At 46.4% G+C, this 12,318-nt stretch overlaps 1 protein-coding gene across 13 annotated transcripts in view; it reads left to right on the plus strand.

Annotated features, from left to right (window-relative positions):
• RAPGEF2 (Rap guanine nucleotide exchange factor 2) overlaps window positions 1–12,318 on the plus strand; it is a 1,671,940-nt gene that overhangs the window by 1,607,882 nt on the left and 51,740 nt on the right. For 8 of the 13 annotated variants that reach the window (XM_069631345.1, XM_069631346.1, XM_069631349.1 and 5 more), the window contains 2 exons: window positions 768–1,315; window positions 11,714–12,034. In XM_069631345.1, coding sequence (XP_069487446.1) covers window positions 768–1,315; window positions 11,714–12,034 — 869 coding nt within the window. The remainder of the gene's footprint in view (window positions 1–767; window positions 1,316–11,713; window positions 12,035–12,318) is intronic. The other 5 variants (XM_069631347.1, XM_069631350.1, XM_069631357.1 and 2 more) reach the window with 2 other exon arrangements.

Consider the following 12,318-nt stretch of genomic DNA (forward strand, 5'->3'; position numbering starts at 1 on the left):
AGACGTGACTGTTCACAGTAATAAAACAGCAGGCACGTCCTTAGGGTTTTAATTGGATATGTTTATTAGCGAATATACTGCAGTACTTGAAATCGACCAGTTAGTTACCAGTCTGAAACACTCCCCCTTTCAGCCTCTTTGTCATTGTGGATCACCAGCCCCGGGGTTGCGGGTCTTGGGTAGAAGTGGGGTCGGGAGGACATGTCCACAAATAAAGGTGAACTGGAAGATGGTTCAGAAGGCGGGGGTGGAGGAGGAACTGGCCACTAACAGCCCTGGAAGTAGTTTGAAAGTTGCCACTTGAGGTATTACAAATACCTTTATGATTGTGTACATGTTAGTTCCTTGTGCAAACATTTACCTGTGTGCAGCTTATTAGCATAAAAAATAACCTAAACTGAACGATTTACCCAAAATTATTTTTGCATTTATTACAATTAATCTTGCACAGTGCCTTAATCTCAGATAGTCCACTGAAAGGGTTCCTCGCCGTGATGCCGGATGATAGAATGTTGCATACTTGTAGTGCACTGTGACTTGCTAACACACATGGCATGTTTCTGGTGGTTTAGGGTTAATTTGGTTTATTAACATGTTAATAAATGGGCAATGTTTTAAGAGCCTGTCAATTTCCCCAGTGTGTTAGAAGTACTAATGTGTATGAGGATAGGTTATCATGTATATCTTCTTGCTTGTGAATATCTTCAGATGTGCACTAAAGTAAGGATTGTTTTCTAATTGTCGCACTTGATCGTCTTGCATTGCAGGTCCTATGCACCCATGCTGGAGAACAGGGGGCTGTATGCAGGCGCAACTGTGCTTTCCTCCCCAAGTACAGAGGAGCTGTCTCAGGATCAGGGGGATCGTGCATCATTGGATGCAGCGGACAGTGGCCGTGGGAGCTGGACTTCATGCTCAAGCGGTTCCCATGACAATATACAGACAATCCAGCACCAGAGAAGCTGGGAGACACTACCCTTTGGGCATGTTCCCTTTGAGAACCCGGGAGACGCAGCAGCTTTATGGGCTGCAAGCAGCCACATGTTCCCGGATCACAGCACAAGATATGGCAGACAGGGTCAAGGAAGGGATAGCCTGGATCAAGCACAGTCCAGAGCGAGCTGGGCATCTTCTACAGGCTACTGGGGGGAGGACTCCGAAGGAGACACCGGCACCATAAAGCGCAGAGGTGGAAAGGATGTTTCTGCTGAAGCGGAAACCTGTAGTTTAACCTCAGTGACTTCAGAGGAGCTGAAGCAGCTTCCTATGCCCGCTCACATAACTGTAACATCCAGCTCTGCAAAGGGGCTTATTGGTAAGTTTTCAACATTTTTGAGGTCTTTCGCTGAGTATTTGTACAAAGGACATTTTCAAATAAGTATTGTCAGATAATGCTATGTAGGTCAACCATAGACATAAAGCACTCCAAGCGTGCATCATGTCACTGTAGAAAATGTCATCTCCTTGCATTGTTACACAGTAAACTGAAGTGTCTGCATGTGTGTGAGTGATGAAACAAAAGGATGACTTTGGGATGTCTGGATTGACTAAAATAATCTTTTGTGGGCCCGTTTTGAGTAGAAGGCCAGCTGCATACTTTACATGCTTGAATGTCAGCCCACAGAGGAATATTTTGCTTAGTCATTTCCAGAGTGAACACTCCCACATGTGTGCCTTGCACGCTATCGTATTTCCACTATTCCTTATAATTGCTCCAGTTTGTGTTCTTTCCAGTGACCTAAGAGATCATTTTCAGAAATGCCTTTAATACAGATGTGCCTGCGTGCTGTCAACAGTGCCAACATCCAATCGCTTTGTTTTTCCATCAACTGAGGGTTTTTTGTTACAGAGAAATTATTTTGATATACTTAAAATATTATTGGGTTACACTAGGTCCATTTTAAATGGATCCAGTATAAGGCAGTAAAAAGCCCTCTCAAAATCTGTGCCTCCCTGTAAGGTGTCTGGACAGCTTGGCTCGGTACGGCGCGTATTAAGAGAGCCAATTAAGTTTCAGACTTACAATAACCAGTAGTATAATGTCATCTTTTAGTATAGCTCATCACGCTGAATTTAGGTTTCATCTGCTTCCAAGTGCAGTAGCAATAGAAGTTATTACCTAAGTTAGTAGTATTCAGTTTACCAACATCGGAAGAAGGTTGGTATGGTCTGGCCCTACCGGGACTGAAACTTGGGAATGTTTGTTAAATACAGATGTCCAGCACTTTATCATGTGAAGCTATCTTGCTTGCATAATAAAGGGTGGCAATTACAGAAAGTAAGGGGAAGCAACATCTGAGAAGAAGGGAAAGGGTGTTTACATAACGACGCATCTCTACTTTTACACCTATAAAAGTAGGTGGTGCTGGAAGAGTGATCAGGAGACTGAAGAACTAGAATGAATGAGGAGGAAAAGGCAGGAAAGTGAACAAATAAGATTGTTTAGTTTTCAAACCAAAAACATGGATGAACAACAAAAGAACAACTGCAAAGAGGAAGGCCCATTTACAATTTTGCAAGCCTTCATTAAGGGATATACTTTAGGCTATCAAGGTCAAAGTGGTGGCCACCACAAAGGTTTGAGAATGCTGTGGAAAGACAGCTAATACCCCATGTAGCACAACGCTAGGTCTGGCAAGTGCAAACCAATCCAGCTTTTCATCATTGGGATCTCTAATCATTGACACAACAGACACAGTGCCTTGCTGAGACTGGGCTACAGGGTTCTCAGGAGCATGTTTCTGGAGGGGATATTAATGTCATACTATGTTATTAGGTCAGTTAAATGGATTACCAATCTACTAGAGAAAGACGATTCATCTGCATATATGATAAGGAAACGAGATGTCCAGCTTTGGGATGGCAGCCATATAGGTCAAATTAGGTTTTGGAGTAGTAATAGTGGGCAATGTCCATTGTGGTGACAGGTTGATTTGAGTATATGGGAGAGTGCATGTTACTGTGGTGCCATCCAGTGCCATCTGCAAGTCACACTGCAGCGCAGGCCAGCAGGAAGGTTAGTACATGATTTGATGGTGCTTCCACTTCGCTTTTATGTTACGTTAAAGGTATTTTGTATTGCACCAACTCACTAGTAAGTAGTCTTGGAGCACCTAGGCCTGCCCGTAAGTTGGGATCTTGGTCTGAAAAGGGAAAAGAAGCAAGGGGAATATGAGTGGAAGGGAAAGCAGGACTAGGTGCTGCATTCAAAAAGTAGGTAGGGTTACCCGAGGGGGGGGGAGAATTTTGTGAAGGCATGAGTGCATGTACATTGTGTTATGTGGACCATAGATATGATTAATGAAACCAATAATCTTCTGGCAGTGTATGGAACCCTCTGGGTTCTGTATCACTGGGGCAGAGTTGTAGAATAGGAGATCAATAAACTATGTAATGTTTGGATGTGTGGTGAGCTCGAGATGAATCCTAAATTGCCCAGGCATACCTATAAGTTGTACTGCAGGTCCAACTCCAGAAAATTAACTGCCAAGCCTAAACATAGAGTGTGGCCTAGTACAGAATAGACAGTGTCAAATGTTAATGTGATGGTGTTGATTGATAACAGATGATGGGGGAATAGCACGATCTAAATACTATCTGGCGCCTTGAAGTAGAAAGGATAATGGCAAGTATTTGTTCCATGTTAATGTCCGGGTAGACTTTATTTTGATTCATGGCAATACATAAAAGGGCTAGAAACCAGAGAGGCTGTAGGATAGTGTGGCTTATGGTTGGACTGCAAACTCTATTCAGATAAATTGGGCTGGCAGAAAAAATAAACGGATAAATACAGGCACAACTGAAGGAAAAACCTCAGAAGCAAACATTGCCATTTCACTTTCTGCATTAGTACATGGGACCTAAAACATAGTAGAGTGGGTCCTCGTTAATTCAAAGTACAATTTGCCTGAAGCATCCAATCGTTATAGCCCAAGCTGAGCAGACCCCTCGGGCATCTGCATCAGGACGTACACCGTTAGAGTAACTTGAAGTGTATCCACTCTACAAAGGTCAAGCATCCTTGAGACCAAATCCCTTACGACTAAGTGGAGAGACTTACATGTGTGCTTTTGTGACATAAGACTTTATTAATCCCACAACTTGGGAGCGTGAGCTAGGGTATATACTATGCACAATTTAATTACCCTTGTTCAGTAAATCCAATAATTTAAAACATTTAAATATATACAGTTTTAAAGGCAAAAAATTGATTAACACAAATACAAAACAACCAGCCGTTCCCGGCGTAACATACTCTGCTCTAGCATATATTAAAGGTCAATATCGGTCGGTAATTCATAGGGTCACTTCTGTTCCCCTTCTTAAATATCTGAATTACCACTGATCGCTTCCAAGAATGGGGCATAGGTCCCTGTGACTTATTAATGGTCATTAAAAAGGCTAAGAGTATAGGCAACTCTCTTCTTTTGAATTTGAAAGGCTAAACGTATCAGATGGATTGAGAGGTATGCGCGGTATAAGAACAGTATCCAAGTTCCTTTGATTACACAAGCATCTATGATGTATTTGTAAATGCGTAATTGTCAATCTTGTTCCATTGAAGAGTCCCTGTGATTGCATAAGATTGTGTAGTAACAGAATTACAGCACCTACTTTCAGTTTTAGCTCATTAGTAGGCGTTCATCCCACAGCATTTCGCTCTTTAGAGACTGAAACGTTTAGCCGCTAGTTAACTGTTCAGTGACACTGGAAAAGTCATGCCCTGTGTGAAGAGAAGTTAGGTGGAAAGAAGTAACTTTAAATTATTCTGAATGTTAGCAATAGTGGAGGGTAAAGGTGATTGCGTAGAAATGTGTTCATTCTGTTTGTTAAAATGGTAGCTGTTGTTGAAGTGGAAGGGCACACAGGGGTGCACTTTGCTATCTGGACAGCAGAGGGCACCCTCATACTGATAAACTGCATCAGCTGAGCTACGGAAACATACCTAACCATTTTATATGTATAGATGCAACAGTGAATTATCACAACATTCTTTAAAAGGAAGGAAGAAGTCTGCGGCAGGTCCAAATGGTATGGTGTTAATATAAAGGAGCAATTGGCGATATAAGTGTGGCCTTAGAGCTTATTCAGCATCGTCTGACTTCCCTTCAAATATTTTGGAGCACTTGAATGTATAACAAGTTTCTACATGAACGTGTCTGGGATCCTTTTCTTCAAATCAGACCCCCTCAAAAGGGAAAGCCATATTTTGATAGCGTTTTTGAAGGCAGGTAATTCAGCAATATGTCCGATGTGGATGGGCAGCCAGTTCCAAACTCAAAGTGCTAGTGTCAAGGAGGAGCCGCCGTCCATTCCGTTCAGCTTTTGTAATATGGAGATGCTGTTCTATGATTTCTGTTGGGAAGATGTCTCTTAATTTTTGCTTCACGGAGCACGGGTCCAAGCCCATGTATAGCCTTTAAGGTGAACAGGGTGCTCTCTAAATCCACTCTTAGCCCCAATGGGAGCCAGTGCAGGGATTGAGGAATGAGTTATATGCTCTGCACTCAATACACATAAAAAGGTTAAATAGTTATTCCTTTTAATAGTAATGTTATGTAACTGGGTCTTATATTGGCCATTTCGGTGGCCTCTTGACACTAATGCATTTGGATACTTCCCCATTCACTCCTCTTTTATATTGTGTGTCTTTGTGTGGCCTTTTTCTATGCAGACAAAAGATTAAGGCTGGTCTGAGTCAGTGGCACAAAATGATGTCCGAGGGTTGACGCACTAGAGAAAGGAAAATAAATTGTAATTTAGCAAAGATGGAGAGATAGGTTAGCTGGAGAAATGTCCATGTCCAAGCAACTTCATGTCCAGGAACCCTTAAAAGGGTGCCAAACCGCAGTTTGGCTCTTGTTCAATAAATCATACAAAAAGGTCAATACTATCTCCTGGGATCCTCTGGTGGATATACCAGATAACGAATGTGGCCATGCGACGTGGACAGAAAGTGTTTCCTTGGGTACCCATAGACCGGTTCAACCATCACTAAATGATATGGCATTTATAATGTGCCTATACACAAGTCTTTCAAGGCGCGATGAGGCAAGGGAAGGGGAGGACAGGACAACAATCCTACTAGGCCAGGTCTCATTCAGATCGCGCAAGTGCATGGGAAGGGTGGCAGGGACAGTACAGTAAACGGTAAAAGATAACAATTAAGTAACGGCCAGCATGTGGCAAGTGCATGGGTAAGTGCGGACAACAAGTGTCGAGGGCTGGTAGGAAGGCTGGTAGGGGGACTGTAGGGATACAGAAACAGTCCTCAAGTGCGGGGTTGCCAGGTGGGCAATGCAGGTGTGTGGTGATGGTGGGGAAGGACCTGGGCCTGAGATTGGAGGGTATCCAGGTAGCCATGCAGTTCCAGTTACAGCCAGGAGGTCAGCAGAGGAGAGGAGGTGAAAAAGCAGAAGCAAAGAGAAAGGTTTCGAGGTGCTTCCGGAAGCGGAGATGGTTCTCCTCAAGTTTAAGGGAGGCAGGGAGGCTTTTTCAGAGGGAGACTCCAGCTGAGGAAAGAGATCTACCACCAACTTGTTGCTTGGAGAAGCGACTGACCATGAGGGAGTTGGAGGCGGATGAGCGAAGAACTCGAGAAGGAAGATATTTAGGAAGAGAGAGTTGAAGGCATTGAGGCCCCAAGCCCCAGAAGGCCTTGTGGAAGATGCAGTGTGTTTTTAACCTAATTCTCGCAGCCACTGTGAGCCAGTGCAGAGATTTCAGTCCTGGAGAGATACTATCCCTGGGCTTGAGGCCAAGGACAAGTCTCGCAGTCCTGTTCTGAATAAGTTGCAGAGGGCGGAGAGTAGAAGCAGGCAGATATAGAAAGAGGCTGTTGCAATAGTCCAGCCTAGAGAGAACCAGAGCTCTGGAGACAGAGAGCTTCTGGGGAAAGGAGAGGAAAGGAAGAATACGTCTGAGGAGGTGTAGTTGGTAGTGTGACTTCTTAGAGACGTCAGAGATGTGAGGCGAGAAGGAGCGTGTGGAGTCAAAGATGACCCTAAGGTTTTTAGCCTTGCAGGTGGGAGCAGGAAGAGGGCCAAGAGAGGCCATCCAGAGAGCTGCAGGCAAGGAAGGAGCGGGTGTGCCGATGACGAGAATCTCAGGCAGAGGTCATTTGCGGCACACCACTCCTAGATGGCAGACAGTCAGAGATGAGGGAAGGAGAGGAGGAGGCCGAGGGTAGCCTGAAAATGAGCTGCGTGTCTTCCGCATAGCACTGGAAGTTGGGGCAGACAGTGGCAATGCAGTGGGCAAGGAGTGCCATGTATTTGTTGAACAGCCAGGGAGAGAGGTTAGACCTCTGGGGAACACCATAGGTAGAGTAAAAGATATCGGGGAGGAAGGACCGAAGTTGGACCTGGGGAGGGTCGGTCAGAGAGGAATGTTGTCAGCCATGCCAGAGCCTGAACAGTGATACCCAGGTTATCACGGAGACGGTTGAGCAGGATGGCATGGTTGACGGTGTCAAAGGCAGAAGAGAGAGAGAGATCAAGCAAGATGAGGACGCAAGGGGTGTTAGTCAAGGTTGGAGAGCAGGTCTTCATGGATGTTCAGGAGAGCAGTTTCCATGCTTCTGGCAGCTCTAAAGCCAGACTGATGGTCATGGAGAAAACCAACAGATTCAGTGTGGAGGTTAAGCTGGGATATGGCCAGTTTCTCCAAGAGCTTGCCCAGGAAGGGAGTGATGGAGATTGGGCGATAGTTAGCCGGGCAGGAGGGGTCGGCAGAGGGTTTCTTAAGAAGAGGGCGCACAAGGGAGTGCTTCAGGGGGATGGGAAGACTCCAGTGGCGAAGGAGTGATTGCAGAAATCAGCCAGGGCAGGAGCCAGGGAGTCGATGTGGTCCTTGATAGTTTTGGAGGAACAGGGGTGAACCTGTTTCGACGAGACTTTCATAGAACGGACTTGTCTAGAAGACTCGTCAGTGGAGAACATGGTAAAGGCAGAGAAGAATGTAGGAGAGGTGGCTGAAGAAGGTCCAGAGGAAGAGCAGGGAGTATGGGGAGGGGATAGGAGAAGAGTGAAGACAGGATATCCTGAGTTTTAGAGATGAAGTGAGAAGCCAGTGCCGTGCAGAGGGCCTGGGAAGGGACAGGAGAGGTAGAGACTGCGGCAGGATTGACCAGTTCCTTGCAGTTTTTAAAGAGTTCAGCTGAGTTATTAGATGCCGCAGAGACGTGGGCTTGGATACGAGCTCTCTTCTTGGTTGGGAAAGGGAGCCGGTATTGCCTTTGTAGCAGGTGGCAGGCCAGTTTGTCAGAGGATGTACATGAAGCACGCCATTTCCTCTCGGCCACCCTGCACTTGCGTTTTAGGGTGACGAGGTCTGAGTCGTACCAGGAGTTGCACTTGGCTTTGGGCTTCAGGCGGATTCTCATGACAGGGGCAAGGATATCAAGAGTATCAGATATAGCAGCGTGGAGAGGGCTATGTCAGAATGAGAGTCAGCCAAAGGAGAAGGGTGGGGTGAGAAGGTGGCGACGAAAGCTTTAGCTGACACAAGCTTCATGGGTCGGATGTCCGAGAAGGTTGGTGGCAGTGCTGGAAGTGGCTTGGCCTGAAGGGTAGGTAGGTTGAGGTGGGGGGAGAGGAGAAAGTGATCACTCCAGGAGAAAGGAGTGGTGAGAGGGCAGAGCGGGGAAGGTGTGAGGAGATCAGAACATCCAGGGTGTGCCCTGCAGAGTGAGTCGGGCCAGCGGGGAGAATAGTGAGTGAGAGTCGCAGAGGTCACAAAGAGTCCAGATGGAGGACAGGATGCATCCAGGTGAATGTTGAAGTCTCCAAGTAGGAGGAGTTGAGTGGTTGAGGCCAGAAGTGAGGAGGAGAGGTCCACCCACTCAGAGAGGAAAGAGGAGATCTGACCAGGTGGCCGATAGATAGTAGCCACAGTAAGGGAATGGCTAGGGGAGAGAGAGAGCCTGCAGACTAGGCATTCAAAGGAGGAGTAGGCCTGCATAAGAGTGACCGAGCCAGGAATCCACTCGGGGAAGATCAGGGCAACACCCCCACCAGAGCAGTTGGACCTGGGTATAGAGAGGATCTTGTAACCTTCAGGTAGGAGTGTATCAAAGCTAGTGACAGAGCTGACCGTGAACCATGTCTCGGTGAGACCAAGGACATCGAGGTCAAGTTCTTCTAGAAGGCGGCAGATATCAGAGGAGTGTTTGACAGCACAACGTGAGTTTAGAGTGGCAATATGGAGAAGGTTGCCATCCTTGAAGGACTTCCGGGGAGGGGTACAAGCCAGAGGTACGCCCTGCGGAGGTGTAGAAGGAGCGGGAGAGGGGGCAGAGAGGGAAGGAGAGGGCAAGGTAGCCAAGGAGGAGGCAGAAAGGGGAGGCGAGGTAGTCACAGAAAGGGTAGAGGGGACAGCAGGAGAAGAAAGGAAGTTGATGAGGCACTAGAAGCGTCTATCAAAAAGGTGAAGGTTGGCCTGAGGGCCTTGAACCAAGACGGTCCCATTAGAGTAAACATTAATGATGACATTAGAGGAAAGACGGGAGGCCAGGAGGGCGTCCCATCAGGTGCCACCATTAATGGGAGAAGAGGAGAATGGAGAGAGCACAGAGACCATATGACGGGTCCATAGGTCTTGTGAAGGCACGACAAAGAGGATGTCAGTGAGAGTTTCCTTGGAGGTGGCACTGGTGTAAGTGTCAGCGATAGGGAGGCCTGGGTTGGAGACCAGGATTTCCTTTTAAACTTCTTCCTACCAGATTTAGTGAGGAGAGCAGGATAGTCAATAGAGAAGCAGTTAGAAAAGATAGGAGAGACAGCGAGCACCATAGAGTAGGTGGGAGAGGAGAGAGGTGAAGGGAGAGGGGAGACACTAACGAAGGGCACTAGCGTAGGCAGACAAGACAGCGAGGGGCAAGCAGGTTCAGCAATAGGACAAGACGCCGACACTCGGGATTAAAGAGTTCGCAAAATGCACATTATTGTTAAGACAGGTGAGAAGACACACTTAAGTTTGAGAATCCTGAATGGGGGAGAAAAGGAATCGGAAAAGAAGGAGTGGATGCCGAGGAGGGGAACGAGGGAGGAACAGAAACAACCGCTCTGAGGGCAAGTTAAATATACAAAATGCAATGAGACCCAGGAGGGTCAAAAACGTTATGCTGGCCTCACCTGCACGCCGCCAGGAATGTGTTACCCCCTCCATGTTCCATTGGTGATGCCATGCATGACTTAGCATGCTGAATTGTACAGGTCACATCAGCAGGGTGAATGTAAATTTGGAGAAAAAAAAAAGCCAACAGGTTGGTTTCCAAAATGTAGGACGATTAACATGTGCAATGAGAAAGGGTTCTGTAATTTAAACATAAGGCTGTGGTAGAGGGGAGGCCAGGAATAAAAGTAAAAGAGAAATCAGTACTTTCCAGCAGATCTTCGAGGGGCACAAACCGTGATTTCATTGGAAATTAGACACAGCGAAACATTAGGACGAAGTAAGGGATGCTAATGCTTTGTGGTCAGGTAGGACATGGATGGACAGGAGATGTGTGTTCGTTTCTTTGCCGTTTGTGGAGGAGCTCAAGTGCAGTTCATCCTTTTCTCCCCATGGCACTGTTTGCCTTTCAGTTCGTGTTCGAGGTTTGATCTCATGCATTCTAGTGGCTCCACATGAAGTCGGGCAGAGTGCGGGGATGACTCTGCAAAGATGGGCGGACCCTTTAGACTTCAGTGGGCTTAGCACAACTGGCCCTCTAGCAGCTCGTGATGCTTCAAGGGAATGAGGAATGCCCAAGCACGTACCAGAAGAGCCACATGCGAAAAGGCCCCACTCACTTCGTTTCCAGTATTTCACTTTTGCACATGTTACATTACCTTAATGATGACCCCTTCCCCGCATCGTGCACATTTCCTTTTCTGGTCAACATTTTGCCTCTTCTTTAAACATTGGTAAAGAAATGAACTTCCCTCGGCAGGGTTCATGGGCAGCAAACTCACCCGAGCGGAAAGTGGGCTCCTCAGGTTTTCAGCATCTTCGAGTATTCCTCTGCCCTGGACTTTTGGGCACGTGAATGAACAGCCATTGCCCCACCAGTGAGCCATTCGCCTCTTCGAGTAAGGTGCATCTGTGTGTGGATTGGCCCGTTTCTCTGCACGGGGGTTTCCCTTTGAAGTAGTTGCAACACTGTTTTCTTTAAGCAGATTCATGTCCAAAATCATAAAAGTAAATATTGCACCAGATTACCAAATATTGTTTTCCTGATGGCCAACCCAGGGAGTCATTGTTCAGTTAACAGATGTGAAAGACCTGCTTTAGCACTGTTTTGTAAAAAGGAAATGGTGTGAATACAGAACGTTGTGCCCATTGGACAGATGTATTGTGCATTCTCTTTTTTGCAAAAAATAAAAACTGCATCCTGCAGACATGTTGGCTGCTTGGCGATTTCAGATGGCACACCAAAAACTAACCTACTTACAGTAGCTGTTGTGCAGGCTGTGCGTTGCTAAGCACCTAGTAATGCCAGATAGAAACTTCCTTCAAGTTTTCACAAAAGGATCTCCCACCACAGACCCTTGCAGCATAGCAGAATGTTTCTGTATTTGGCCAAAAGTCTGGTCTGTTTTGCACTTGAATCTTGTTCTCGACAATACATCCAAAGTGTATTTTTCCATGCCACTTCTGATCTGAGCTCCAGGACTGTATTTTCATTTGTCTTAAAGTTGTCTTTTGTTACAATAATTGTTTCTTATGGTAGTGTATTGTGTTACTACAGCAAGGAAAGAGGGCCGTTATCGTGAACCGCCGCCGACGCCCCCGGGTTACGTTGGAATCCCCATTGCGGACTTTGCTGAAGGACATGCCCACTCGGCGCGGAAGCCGCCAGATTACAACGAAGCCCTGCAGCGGTCTAGGATGGTCGCCAGGAGATGCAAGGTGGATGGGGCTCCAACGACGCCGCCCTCCAACAGTCAACCAGCTAGCAGGCCAGTGAATAAACCCCAGTGGCATAGACCAAACGAGTCTGACCCCCGCCTCTCTCATTATCAGTCACAAGGGTTTTCCACAGAAGATGATGGTAAACGTTTCATTCTGCTTTGCAAACATTTAAGTGCACAATTCTGATGAAATTCCCTTGTTGTTAATGGAGTTGAAACAGTTTTATTGGTGAACCAATCAAGTCATTAACCAAGGAGAAATGCATTCTAGTCATTGAGCCAGCGGAATTCTCTTCTCCGCAGTAGTCCACTGTGCACTTTTGTACACGTATGGAGTTATTGAAAACATTTGGATTTTCAAGATTCCTTGTAGCATTGGCCCAGAACTTCTGAATTCACATCAACAAGGACTTTAGTTTCCAAT

This window comes from Ambystoma mexicanum, chromosome 6q (assembly GCF_040938575.1).
Source record: "Ambystoma mexicanum isolate Mex_15411 chromosome 6q, UKY_AmexF1_1, whole genome shotgun sequence".
Classification (NCBI taxonomy): Eukaryota; Metazoa; Chordata; class Amphibia; order Caudata; family Ambystomatidae; genus Ambystoma; species Ambystoma mexicanum.